The sequence below is a fragment of the Eubalaena glacialis genome, chromosome 4 (assembly GCF_028564815.1).
Source record: "Eubalaena glacialis isolate mEubGla1 chromosome 4, mEubGla1.1.hap2.+ XY, whole genome shotgun sequence".
Taxonomy (NCBI): Eukaryota; Metazoa; Chordata; class Mammalia; order Artiodactyla; family Balaenidae; genus Eubalaena; species Eubalaena glacialis.
The window spans coordinates 170,346,780-170,360,371 of record NC_083719.1 but is presented as its reverse complement, the minus strand read 5'-3'; the positions used below and the strand labels follow the sequence as shown (position 1 = coordinate 170,360,371).

At 41.4% G+C, this 13,592-nt stretch overlaps 1 protein-coding gene across 1 annotated transcript; it reads right to left on the bottom strand.

Annotated features, from left to right (window-relative positions):
- Positions 1–1,538: 1,538 nt before the first annotated feature.
- Positions 1,539–4,576, bottom strand: MSANTD5 (Myb/SANT DNA binding domain containing 5). The gene is made up of 4 exons (XM_061189023.1): positions 4,571–4,576; positions 2,934–3,018; positions 2,119–2,424; positions 1,539–1,795 (listed from the first exon to the last, which is right to left on the bottom strand). The coding sequence occupies exons 1-4, from the start codon at positions 4,574–4,576 to the stop codon at positions 1,539–1,541; spliced, it is 654 nt and encodes a 217-aa protein (XP_061045006.1).
- Positions 4,577–13,592: the final 9,016 nt, after the last annotated feature.

Here is a 13,592-nt window from a genome sequence, read left to right as displayed (position 1 = left end):
ATAAGAGTGAAAACAATCCAATTAGAAAAGGGAACAAAAACATGAAGAGACCTATCACTGAAGAGGATATACAGATGACAAATAAGCACATGAAATGATGTTCAATGTTGTTAGTCAATAGGGACTGCAAATTGAGACCACAATGAGATATCACCACTTTGGGATGACATGCAGGGAAACCTATGGGCAGAGGCCAAACCCTTCATTCTAAGCTCTGCTCAGAGTACACTATGATGGGCTGGGTCTGCTGATGCCACTCACTAAAGGACTGTCAGAACTGCTAAAATATAAATTGTGACACCACATAATGGTGAGGAAACAAACAAAATCATTCATACATTTCTGGTGGGAGCATATAATGATACGGTTATCTGAAAACTGGATGGTCAGTTTCTTTAAAAAATTAAACATGTGATTATCATACATATCGATGTTGCACTCCATTTATCCCACACAGACTTGTGGTTACAAAATCTGTACCTGCATGTTTATAACAGCTTTACTTACAATAGCTCTAAACTAGAAACAATCCAGATGCTCTTCAATGGGTGAATGGTTAAACTGCGGTACAATATCCATCCATCTAGTGGGACACTACTCAGCAGTAGAAATCTCAATGAATCCTGAGATTATCATGAGTGAAAAGAGCCAATCCCCATAGGTTACATACTCTATGATTCCACTTATATAAATTCTTGAAATGATATATAGATGATAGATAGATAGATAGATAGATAGATAGATAGATAGAAATGGAGCACATCTTAGTGGTTGCCAGGAGTTAATTAAGGAGTGAGTGTGGGAGGGTCATGTGTGTGGCCATAAAAGGGCAAAATGAGGAATCTTGTGGTGATTCAGTATTTTGGCTGAATCTGGTCAATATACTAGTTATGTTATTGTACTTTGGTTTTCTGAGATGTTACCATGAGGGAAACCTGAGTAAAGGATACAAGGGATCTCTCTGAGACCTCTCTGCATTATCTGTCACAACAACATGTGAAACTACAGTGATCTCAAAATAAAAAGTTTCCTTTATTTAAAAAAAAAGGAACATCAGGTGATTTTGTCATGTGTGTGTTTATATCCTAAAACTATCTTCTGACATAAGAAACACCAGGTTCCATTTTAATGGGAAGAATTTTAGGCTCAGAAACATTAAACAAGTTCTGTTATCACACAGTTAGGAAATGATGAAGGCAGGATTGAGCACAATTATCTCTGAATGTCTAAGTTGTCCCTGATGTTAAAGGATCCTCCATGCAGGAAGCATGATGCAGAGAGTAGAGAGAAAGGTTAACAGGTCCCGAGTCACCTGGAAAGTGAGCACCCCCCTGCCCCTTGGACTCTCTATAATCCTGGGTCCCATCCAAGCATCCAGCACAAGGCAGAAAGGGATGAGGGTCACAGTCATTTATTTTCACATTTTTTCCCCTCATTACATTGGGCTAGGAAAAAAGAAGTCATGAGTGTATAGAATTGTGCTAGTCCATTGTCTGTCCTTTGAATCAAACTGGGATCCAGGTTCCAACTGTAAGTTCTCAATCTGACTCAGTGTCAGAGAGAGTTGACCACTGTTGCTGGGGGCCAGGGTGTAGGGGGAGAAATGCAGGAAACAGGCATGGACTTGACTGTGGAAGGTACATGTTCCAGGGCTCCCATCTGGGTACCTGAGGATCCTCTATGTAGATCATATGTGGGGGAGCCCACAGCAGCTCCTCAAAGCAATCAGGGATGGCACACGCAGGGGGCTGGTACTCGGGTGGTGGGACATCAGCCACTTCTGCACAGGGAGGACATGAGAGAGAGAGATGACATCATGAGGACATCACCTACCCTCCTCCTGAATCTATGCCTATTACTTAGTCTGGCCCAGGGGGCCATGTCTATTCTAAACCAGGCCATGAGTAAAGTCCCTCATTGTTTTGGGGACAAAGAGGAGAAATAGGAGAGAGGAGCAAGTGGATGCTCAGAACATCAAGTCCTTTGTGCTGTGTGCAGGGGGCAACCTGTGGGCAGGGACCAGTCCCATAATGCTGCCCTTCTCAGGAGACAGTGCAATGTCTGGACCAGCTGATGCCACTTACTAAATAACCATGAAGATGAATATAAGAGACAAACCTGAGAAGTCCTTGTTCTCCCCTCTGTGTTCTAGGATCCTGTGAAGGGCCTCTCCATAAGGACATGGCAAGGGTTCACTCCTTGGTCTCTGGTTGGCTTCATGAATGGTCCAATATAAGTCCTGCATGTTTATTAGCATCTGGAGACATTTTCTCCTGCTCTTATTTATGCCCTTTTGCTTGAGATGCCTGGCAATTATTCTTGATGCTATGTGATAATTCTTCTTTAACTCTTCATCTTCAAGGAGTTCCCATTCTTGTAGGAAACTCCTAATCTCATGGTTGCTCCAAGGTTTAACACACTGGTCTGAAAAGGAGAGAGGGATGTAGATATGCTCTGGCATAGCTCACATGCACACTTGAGGGTTTCTCAGAGACCCTCCCTCTACACTGATAGGTCCAAACGTGACTCTATCCAGTTAGTGGGAGGCGACAAAATCTAACATGAGATGTTGAGGGATTCATCGTTAACCTGAGTCCTAATGCCCAAGCCATAGTCACTGGAACAGGTCAGGAAGTATCTGAGAGCCTGATGTTATTCCAGTTGCATAAATTAATTTCAGAGAATATTGACAGGGCTCTGATGGTTCATTTACTTCCTGGGAGGGCTCTCCTGAAGAGGGGCTCACTTCCCACCCCCCAATGGGGCCTTTCACTGCCTCTGGTCACCAGGGCTGGGGGCGGGGACAGAGAGGTCCCAGGAATCTGAGGAAGCCCTGTCCTCCCTGGGGCCTGAGATGAGCAGTTCAGACTGGGAAGCTGAAGGAGGTGAGACAGAAAGTTTTCTCTAATTAAACATGACTGAGAACATCTTACCTGAGGGCAGTTCTTCTCCCTGGGTTTCTTTTACCTTCTCTACTTCCTGGAGGTGTCTAGTAATTTCAGCCTGAAATGTCACTTTCTAATGAAAAATAAAATAAAAGATGACTATTGACACAGTAGGTAATCTCTTAACAACTTACTTGTGATTGCTTAAATAATTATCCAATCACAGCAATGAAAATAAAAATCAATCTTAAGAACAGATCTAGAAAACATTCTGCAATAACAGAGAATATTAGTTGCAAACTATTAACAAATAAGTTATTTCAAAACAAAGCAGAGTGCTTTCTTTATGCACCCTGACATTGAACCCGGAGAAAGCCAGAGGAACTATTGAACCAAAGGTTTTCAGACACAGGACAACAGGAACACAGGACAGTGGTTTGAAAGAAAAAAAACAAGTGAAGGGGATCCACAAGGGCCACACAGAGTGCCTCAGGATGTCCAAACCTTAGAGCAAGGAGAGGGATCCAAACAGGGCCTGGGAGTCCAGTCTGAGATCTTGGAGGAGTGAATGCTGCTGGATATCCCGTATCACAATGGCAAGTACAGGACAAGGAAGCTGCACAAGAGACAGACAGACGGACAGGGACAGAGAGATGAAGGGAATGCTGAAGATTACAGGGAGGTCCCCTGTCTAAGGACATATGAGCCCTGTGTGGGCAGGAACTGCCTGGACTGGGTAAGAGCCACTGGAAAAGAGCAGGTTGGGAGATTGCTGGGGTCACTCAGGCCAAGAAGAATCTTTGTCCACGGCAGCCAGAGTGAAAACAAAAACCCTAATCCAAGGGTTTCCATACATAGGCTGCTCAGAAAGGCTATTGCCTCAGTACTGCAGCCAAATTATCCAGACAGAAGCCTGTTCTGGTCCCAACTAACAAAGATTCAAAGCAATCCTCAAAAGGCTCAAACTGTTTTAAAGTACCTTCTCTGCACCAGAACAAAATCCAACATTAGTTCAAGGAACACAGAATATCCAGCACCCCAAAATGCCCAATGAGGATCTCCCACTTAGAATTACCTGGAATGCAACAAAACAGAAATACAATTCGTCACTAGCAGAAAATTGATGCATAGACTCAGAAGTGACACAGATGGCAGAATTAGTAGAGAAGGGCTTTAAAGCAGCCACTAGAAACGGACTCCCTGTGATCAAGTGTGGAGAAGCAGTAGCATAGGAAGATATAAGCAGCCTATATGGAACTTCTAGAGATGAGAAATACTCTACCTAAATGAAATATCAAAGTAGACACATAATCCCGTTAAAACCATAAATTTGTGAGAAACATCCATCAAGCATGGGAGTGGCAGCCTAGAACATCTGTGAAGGTCATAAACCCAGACACCACAGTGCCGGGTTCTCATTCCTAGCTTTGAAGTTACAACTGTGGGTCCCTGTTCAGGGTCGTTGCCATGCAGTGCCTCAGTGCCTTCTCTGTGAGATGAGTATAGTCATAACACCTTCCATCAGGCTTTCTATGAGGATTAAATGAGTGAATATTTGCAAAGAACAGAGAAGGTTACGCGTGTACCTTTTAATGGCTGCAAAAGTACTTATGAAATAAAATGAAAGACAAATAACCCAGCCATACTCCCACAAACACACAGGAATCAGGTTTCCTCCAACTTACCTCCATTTTTATTCTGAGTTTTCTCTGCAGCCTCAGGGCCTAATCCAGGAGCTGAAGAGAGCTGGCACTTACTCTGCTTTGCTGGAATTCAGGAGATTAGGTGGTCTCCTGAAATGTGTCTGCTCCTCTCTGCTTCTGGCAGTCTCTGAAGCTCTTGGGAGGTCTAGCAGCTATTAAATACCTTGGGTGTGATTGAATCAGACACACCCAGTATACTCTCTTTGGATTAACTGAAGATAAACTAATTTAGTACTTTTATTACAACTGCAAAATCCCTTTAATGCAGCACCTACAATACAGTTTGATTGGATAACTGGGATAGGATTAACTAGAGATTAATACTGGATTAACTCCATTATTGATTCCAAGGATCTCTAGGCCCCAGTGTCCTCAAAGGCAAGGTGAGAGTTTGTGACATTCCTACAAATGAACCACCATCCCCTCCGTGAGCTAGAGCTAAGGGTCAGGGAAGCCCTTTGGGTTTGGCTCAAGGACTATGTGTGTCATGTAGAGGGTGGTTTCAGTGGAGGGTTAGGGGAAGAGCCCAGGCCTCAGCTGGTGAGGGTGGTCACAAATTCTAGAGATGCATGTGGGACACTTTATGAAGGACTTAATTTGAAAGAAGGGTTTAGGGAGGGGAGGAGAGGGAGAGAACAGAGCTTTTCTTTTTACAAGATAACATTTTTCAAAGAGAATTGTTTATTCTGAAGGAGGGACACAGAGGGAGAATGTGAGGGGGATTTATAGATGGGACAGCTGAGGATGGGAGAGAAGGAAGGTGCTTAGATTGTCACCAAGAAGGTTGGCAACACAATGCTTAGAATTTTTTGCCCTCAGAATCTCAGATGTAGTCTAGGCTACTATGGACCTTACTCAGAATTAATTTTGAATCTTCGAAACTATCTAAGAATCATACACAAATCTACACAATGATTCAGATTTATGGAGTTTATATTATGACAAGACAGGGGAGGGGCATATACAGTGAGTGATACCATCTTAAATCAGCTCAAACTCAGTGTGTAGTGGTTCCAGAGTCATCCTTGATTCTTTTCATGTCACCTAAATATATATATATATATATATTGCAGGTAACTTCTTCCACCTGGTGCGGGTTTCAGCATCTGCAAAACAGCTTAAAGGACATGACTTAGAAATTATCTATAGCCCTTGAGGTGGAACTAAAGGTCCTTGACTTTGTTTAATGGCTAAACCATTATTTTGTCTTACTTGGCTATTTTCCTTTCTGCATTCTCTCACTTCTGATTAAATTTATTCTTTGGAACTTGAGGAAGGCCTAGGATGATAAAGTTTTTCTACAGATAATAAGAGGCAGGTGGAGAACATGGGGGCGTTTCTGTCCTGGGAAGGACCCATAGGGTCCTGCTCAGTTACAGTCTCAGGACCTGGAGCTCCTAAGGGCAGAAACCGGCCCCAATGCCCAGGAACTGGCCACCACCCACAGTGGGCACTGGGTATCAAGGCTCTGGTTTTCAATGAAAGTACTGAGCCTCAGCACTCCAACTTGCTCTGTGATCTGGCACACATCCTATGTTTTCTTTGAGTCCTTGTATCTTCCCCTGAAAGGGGGGGTAGGGAGGGGACTTAAATCTTACAAGCGATTGAGTCAGGTTAATCCAGTACATTATCCTTTTGATTCACTGATTACATCTGCCAAATCCCTTCAGCTGTACCTAAACTAGTGTAAGATTGGATAATTTGGAGATGATGTACTTGCTCTCAACTAGAGCAGTGATTCTAAAGGATCCTAGGCCCTGTACCCCACCTGCAAAATAAGCTGTCCCATCTCTACAAATGCACACCCCTGATTCTTGAATTCTTTAACTTCACAAAGAGCTCCAGTCAAAAAGAAAGTGCTGAACCCCAGCCTCTATAAAACTGTGGAATTAGCTAGGTTTTCTTTACTCTGGAATGAAAATAATTCTGACATTAAGGGTCTTTCCATGGACAACAGCAATAGAACCCTCAGGGGCAACCCTGCTCATACAGTCCTTGATGTTCACACCAATCTCCTTACGGGGCTTACTGGACAGAAGAGATTGCCCTGGGGAAGGGGCCCTGGTCAAGGGATGGTGGTGCTACAGTCCCAGGAAGATGTGCCTATGCCCACACCTGCTGGTGACTGATGTGTGGGTGGATTGCCCATGTCAGTGGGTCCTGGCTGTGTCCCTCTGCTTGCGAGTTGATATACAAGTAGTGATTCTGAACCAATCCCACCCCCAGCCACAAATGTTCTACTCTACCCAGGGGCAAGATAATGGGGCTCCTCTAGTGATCCATCAGCCAACTGAGCTCTCAGCAAGCCTGTCTTCTCCATGGGAAAGCAATATTGTGCAAGGACCTGCAGTACTAGTTATTGTGGCTTATTTTAGTCATTGTTAAAAAAGTAAATTAATAAGGTTACATGTGTGTAAATGACAATAAAGTTTGTTCAAGGGAAAGATTTGTGAAATTTGGACCTACACAAAAGTAAAATAATATTTATAAATTTGACCCAGGAAATGTGGAGACACAGGTTTTTTTTTTTTTAATTTTTATTGGAGTATAGCTGATTTACAATGTTGTGTTAGTTTCAGGTGTACAGCAAAGTGCGTCAGATATATATGTGTGTATATATATATATATATATTCTTTTTTAGATTATTTTCCCATATAGGTCATTACAGAGTATTGAGTAGAGTTCCCTGTGCTCTACAGGAGGCCCTTATTATCTATTTTATATATAGAAGAATGTGTATGTCAATCCCAATCTCCTAATTTATCCTTCAACCCCCTTTACCCCCTGGTAACCATGAGTTTGTTTTCTACATCTGTAACTCTATTTCTGTTTTGTAGATAAGTTCATTCATACCCTTTTTTAAGATCTGTGGATACACAGGTTTAAGAGACCCAATATAAATCATATATTCAGATTATCCAAAAAGTGACTGCGAAAGTAAGAAGCATCAGCTGCAACCTCACAAGGAGGCAATTGAGGTCCAGGAACATTAGATAACAGGATTCTGCTCACCCAGCCAGAGAATGCTGATGGCAGGATTCCACCTCATTGATTCTTTATCTACAAGTTTTCCCTGATGCTTAATGACCCTCAAGCAGCAAGAATGTTGGGGAGAGGAGAGTGAGAGGGATGACAGGTCCCAAGTCTCCAGGAAGCTGAGCTCTCTCCCTGCTCCTTTGTCTCTCTCCATTTTGGGGTCCCATCCAAGCCCTGACCACACGGCAGAACTAGGGGATCCTCCAGTTCATTTCACATTTTATTTTCATTCCATTGGGTTTGAGGAAGAGAAAGTCATGAAATCCCTTGTCTCTCAAGTGGATTTGAGAATCAGATTCAAATTTTAAGTTAAAGATCTGGATCCAAGTCAGAGGAGGTGACTGCGTGTGTGGGGTCTGCTTGGAGAAGGCAGAAAATGGGCATGGAGATACCATGGAGGGGTGGTATCAGGGATACTAGGGTGCAGGGCTCCCATCCAGGTCCTGAGGATACTCCATACAGATCATATTTGGGGGACAACTGCAGCTCCTCATAAAGACCAATTCCTGAATCCTTTTCCTCCCTTACCCAGGGCATCCGCTTCACTAGAATGTCTCATTCCTAGCATCTAAACATATATGAAATGAATTGGTTTTTTCAAATTGGATCTAAAATAGTGAGGCATTAAGGGTTACTCCCACAGACAATGGCCACAGCATTTTAATAGTGTCCCTGCTCTCATTGTACTTGGTATGCAGACCAAACCTCTTTTTATGACTTTTCAGGGCAGACGTTTTTCACACCCTGTCAATTGATGGCTTCAAATCAAGATGATTTTTCTCTCGATATCCAGGCTCCAGCCATACCTACCTTCTCATTCCCTGAATACAGTGGGTGTAATTTTGTTTTGGGGTCTTTGCTCCTTCTGTGTTAGATGCTCCCCTACTATGATCCCCCAAAGCCATTCATCAAGCTGGTTTGCACTACTTGAGGATGTCTGTTAGTCAGTCACCCTGTGCACAGAGGCCTTCTCAGGTGGTGACACCCCTCATAGGTGTCACCCCTTTTCAGTCCTCAAACTCGACTCACACCTGGTATGGTTCATGCAACTCCTGGGTCAGGTCAAGTCTAGCTCTCCCACTGGTCTCTAAGCTCAGTGAAATCATGGATCCTGTCTGCAAGTGAATTCAGCTGTAGAACAGCTTCCCACTCCTGATTCTACAGTGGATCAGCTGGAAGACATTTCAAAGGCCAACCCCTGTGATTCAGACTTCATTATTCAAGGCTGGGACCCAGGGCTCTGTGTTTGTGACAAGCTCCCTGGGTGATTCTCACATGCAACCTGGGCTGAGCTCTGCCTTGAGGAAGAGCATAAGCTTTGCCATGAGCTGCACCTGACTTCAGGGGTCTCCTTTGTCCTCCCCCACCTCACGCTGTACCATGGGGGTGGGGACTCTGGTAACTGTGAGTCACACCCAGGCTGCAGATTAGAACTTCCTGGAGACGGTTTAATATTCTGATGAGGGTCCTTTGCAGAGATTAGTATATAATCCAAGATGGGGCTGAGCATCAGTAATTCTAAAGGTCCCAGATGGTTCTAATGAAAAATAAGCACTGAAAATGTCAGGCTTTAAGAGTGTCAAATCGGGGCTTCCCTGGTGGCGCAGTGGTTGAGAATCTGCCTGCCAATGCAGGGGACACGGGTTCGAGCCCTGGTCTGGGAAGATCCCACATGCCGTGGAACAACTGGGCCCGTGAGCCACAATTACTGAGCCTGCGCGTCTGGAGCCTGTGCTCTGCAACAAGAGAGGCCGCGATAGTGAGAGGCCCGTGCACCGCGATGAAGAGTGGCCCCCGCTTGCCACAACTAGAGAAAGCCCTTGCACAGAAACGAAGACCCAACACAGCCATAAATAAATAAAAATAAATAAATTAAAAAAACAAAACAAAACAAAACACAGAGGACCCCTATCACTGCTAAAAAAAAAAAAAAAAAATTAGAGAATAAACCCTTTAAACTACATTAGTAATACCACTTACCGAGAAAAACAAATCATTCATGCAAATACTCAGACCATAGGAAATCTAAGAACATTTAAGACGTTATCTGTAATAAAAAATGCATTGTTGACTATTATCTAAACACTATCCCACCAAAGAGAACATTATGATCACTTTATTATCTATTATAAAATTTTAAAAAGTGTTTTATAATTAATGGTAATTTTCAGCATAATGGAAACAATTTGAAAATAAATAATATCAAAAACAAATTAAATATTACACCCAAATTGTGTGAAATTTTAAGAATTTCCTCTTATGTGTTCATATTAAATGTATCATATTCCTCTTTTTTTTTTAACATCTTTATTGGAGTATAATTGCTTTACAATCTTGTGTTAGTTTCTGCTTTATAACAAAGTGAATCAGTTATACTTATACATATGTTCCCATATCTCTTCCCTCTTGCAACTTCCTCCCTCCCACCCTCCCTATCCCACCCCTCTAGGTGGTCACAAAACACCGAGCTGATCTCCCTGTGCTATGCAGTTGCTTCCCACTAGCTATCTATTTTACGTTTGGTAGTGTATATATGTCCATGCCACTCTCTCACTTTGTCACAGCTTACCCTTCCCCCTCCCCATATCCTCAAGTCAATTCTCTAGTAGGTCTGTGTCTTTATTCCCATCTTGCCACTAGGTTCTTCATGACCTTTTTTTTTTTTTTCCCCTTAGATTCCATATATATGTGTTAGCATACTGTATTTGTTTTTCTCTTTGTGACTTACTTCACTCTGTATAACAGACTCTAACCCAATCCACCGCCCTACAAATAACTTCATTTCGTTTCTTTTTATGGCTGAGTAATATTCCATTGTATATATGTGCCACATCTTCTTTATCCATTCATCTGATGATGGACACTTAGGTTGCTTCCATGTCCTGGCTATTGTAAATAGAGCTGCAATGAACATTGTGGTACATGACTCTTTTTGAATTATGGTTTTCTCAGGGTATATGCCCAGTAGTGGGATAGCTGGGTCGTATGGTAGATCTATTTTTAGTTTTTTAAGGAACCTCCATACTGTTCTCCATAGTGGCTGTATCAATTTACATTCCCACCAACAGTGCAAGAGGGTTCCCTTTTCTCCTCACCCTCTCCAGCATTTATTGTTTCTAGATTTTTTCATGATGGCCATTCTGACTGGTGTGAGATGATATCTCATTGTAGTTTTGATTTGCATTTCTCTAATGATTAATGATGTTGAGCATTCTTTCATGTGTCTGTTGGCCATCTGTATATCTTCTTTGGAGAAGTGTCTATTTAGGTCTTCTGCCCATTTTTGGATTGGGTTGTTCGTTTTTTTGTTATTGAGCTGCATGAGCTGCTTGTAAATTTTGGAGATTAATCCTTTGTCAGTTGCTTCATTTGCAAATATTTTCTCCCATTCTGAGGGTTGTCTTTTGGTCTTGTTTATGGTTTCCTTTGCTGTGCAAAAGCTTTTAAGTTTCATTAGGCCCCATTTGTTTATTTGTGTTTTTATTTCCATTTCTCTAGGAGGTGGGTCAAAAAGGATCTTGCTGTGATTTATGTCATAGAGTGTTCTGCCTATGTTTTCCTCTAAGAGTTTGATAGTGTCTGGCCTTACACTTAGGTCTTTAATCCATTTTGAGTTTATTTTTGTGTATGGTGTCAGGGAGTGTTCTAATTGCATACTTTTACATGTATCTGTCCAATTTTCCCAGCACCACTTATTGAAGAGGCTGTCTTTTCTCCACTGTATATGCTTGCCTCCTTTATCAAAGATAAGGTGACCATATGTGTGTGGGTTTATCTCTGGGCTTTCTATCCTGTTCCATTGATCTATATTTCTGTTTTTGTGCCAGTACCATACTGTCTTGATTACTGTAGCTTTGTAGTATAGTCTCAAGTCAGGGAGCCTGATTCCTCCATCTCCATTTGTCATTCTCAAGATTGCTTTGGCTATTCAGAGTCTTTTGTGTTTACATACAAATTGTGAGAATTTTTGTTCTAGTTCTGTGAAAAATGCCAGTGGTAGTTTGATAGGGATTGCATTGAATCTGTAGATTGCTTTGGGTATTAGAGTCATTTTCACAAAGTTGATTCTTCCAATCCAAGAACATGGCATATCTCTCCATCTATTTGTATCATCTTTACTTTCTTTCATCAGTGTCTTATAATTTTCTGCATACAGGTCTTTTGTCTCCTTAGGTAGGTTTATTCCTAGATATTTTATTCTTTTTGTTGCAATGGTAAACGGGAGTGTTTTCTTAATTTCACTTTCAGATTTTTCATCATTAGTATATAGGAATGCAAGAGATTTCTATGCATTAATTTTGTATCCTGCTACTTTACCAAATTCATTGATTAGCTCTAGTAGTTTTCTGGTAGCATCTTTAGGATTCTCTATGTATAGTATCATGTCATCTGCAAACAGTGACAGCTTTACTTCTTCTTTTCCGATTTGGATTCCTTTTATTTCTTTTTCTTCTCTGATTGCTGTGGCTAACACTTCCAAAACTATGTTGAATAATCGTGGTGAGAGTGGACAACCTTGTCTTGTTCCTGATCTTAGTGGAAATGGTTTCAGTTTTTCACCATTGAGGACAATGTTGGCTGTGGGTTTGTCATAAATGGCCTTTATTATGTTGAGGAAAGTTCCCTCTATGCTTACTTTCTGTGGACTTTTATCATAAATGGGTGTTGAATTTTGTTGAAAGTTTTCTCTGCATCTATTGAGATGATCATATGGTTTTTCTCCTTCAATTTGTTAATATGGTGTATCACATTGATTGATTTGCGTATATTGAAGAATCCTTGCATTCCTGGAATAAACCCCACTTGATCATGGTGTATGATCCTTTTAATGTGCCGTTGGATTCTGTTTGCTAGTATTTTGTTGAGGAGTTTTGCATCTATGTTCATCAGTGATATTGGCCTGTAGTTTTCTTTCTTTGTGACATCTTTGTCTGATTTTGGTATCAGGGTGATGGTGGCCTCGTAGAATGAGTTGGGGAGTGTTCCTCCCTCTGCAATATTTTGGAAGAGTTTGAGAAGGATAGGTGTTAGCTCTTCTCTAAATGTTTGATAGAATTCGCCTGTGAAGCCATCTGGTCCTGGGCTTTTGTGTGTTGGAAGATTTTTAATCACAGTTTCAATTTCAGTGCTTGTGATTGGTCTGTTCATATTTTCTATTTCTTCCTGGTTCAGTCTCGGCAGGTTGTGCATTTCTAAGAATCTGTCCATTTCTTCCAGGTTGTCCATTTTATTGGCATAGAGTTGCTTGTAGTAATCTCTCATGATCGTTTGTATTTCTGCAGTGTCAGTGGTTACTTCTCCTTTTTCATTTCTAATTCTATTGATTTGAGTCTTCTCCCTTTTTCTCTTGATGAGTCTGGCTAATGGTTTATCAATTTTGTTTATCTTCTCAAAGAACCAGCTTTTAGTTTCATTGATTTTTGCTATTGTTTCCTTCATTTCTTTTTCATTTATTTCTGATCTGATCTTTATGATTTCTTTCCTTCTGCTAGCTTTGGGGTTTTTTTGTTCTTCTTTCTCTAATTGCTTTAGGTGCAAGGATAGGTTGTTTATTCGAGATGTTTCCTGTTTCTTGATGTAGGTTTGTATTGCTATAAACTTCCCTCTTAGAACTGCTTTTGCTGCATCCCATAGATTTTGGGTCATCGTGTCTCCATTGTCATTTGTTTCTAGGTATTTTTTGATTTCCCCTTTGATTTCTTCAGTGATCAGTTGGTTATTAAGTAGTGTATTGTTTCGCCTCCATGTGTTTGTATTTTTTACAGATCTTTTCCTGTAATTGATATCTAGTCTCATAGCGTTGTGGTCGGAAAAGATACTTGATATGATTTCAATTTTTTAAAATTTACCAAGGCTTGATTTGTGACCCAAGATATGATCTATCCTGGAGAATGTTCCATGAGCACTTGAGAAAAATGTGTATTCTGTTGTTTTTGGGTGGAATGTCCTATAAATATCAATTAAGTC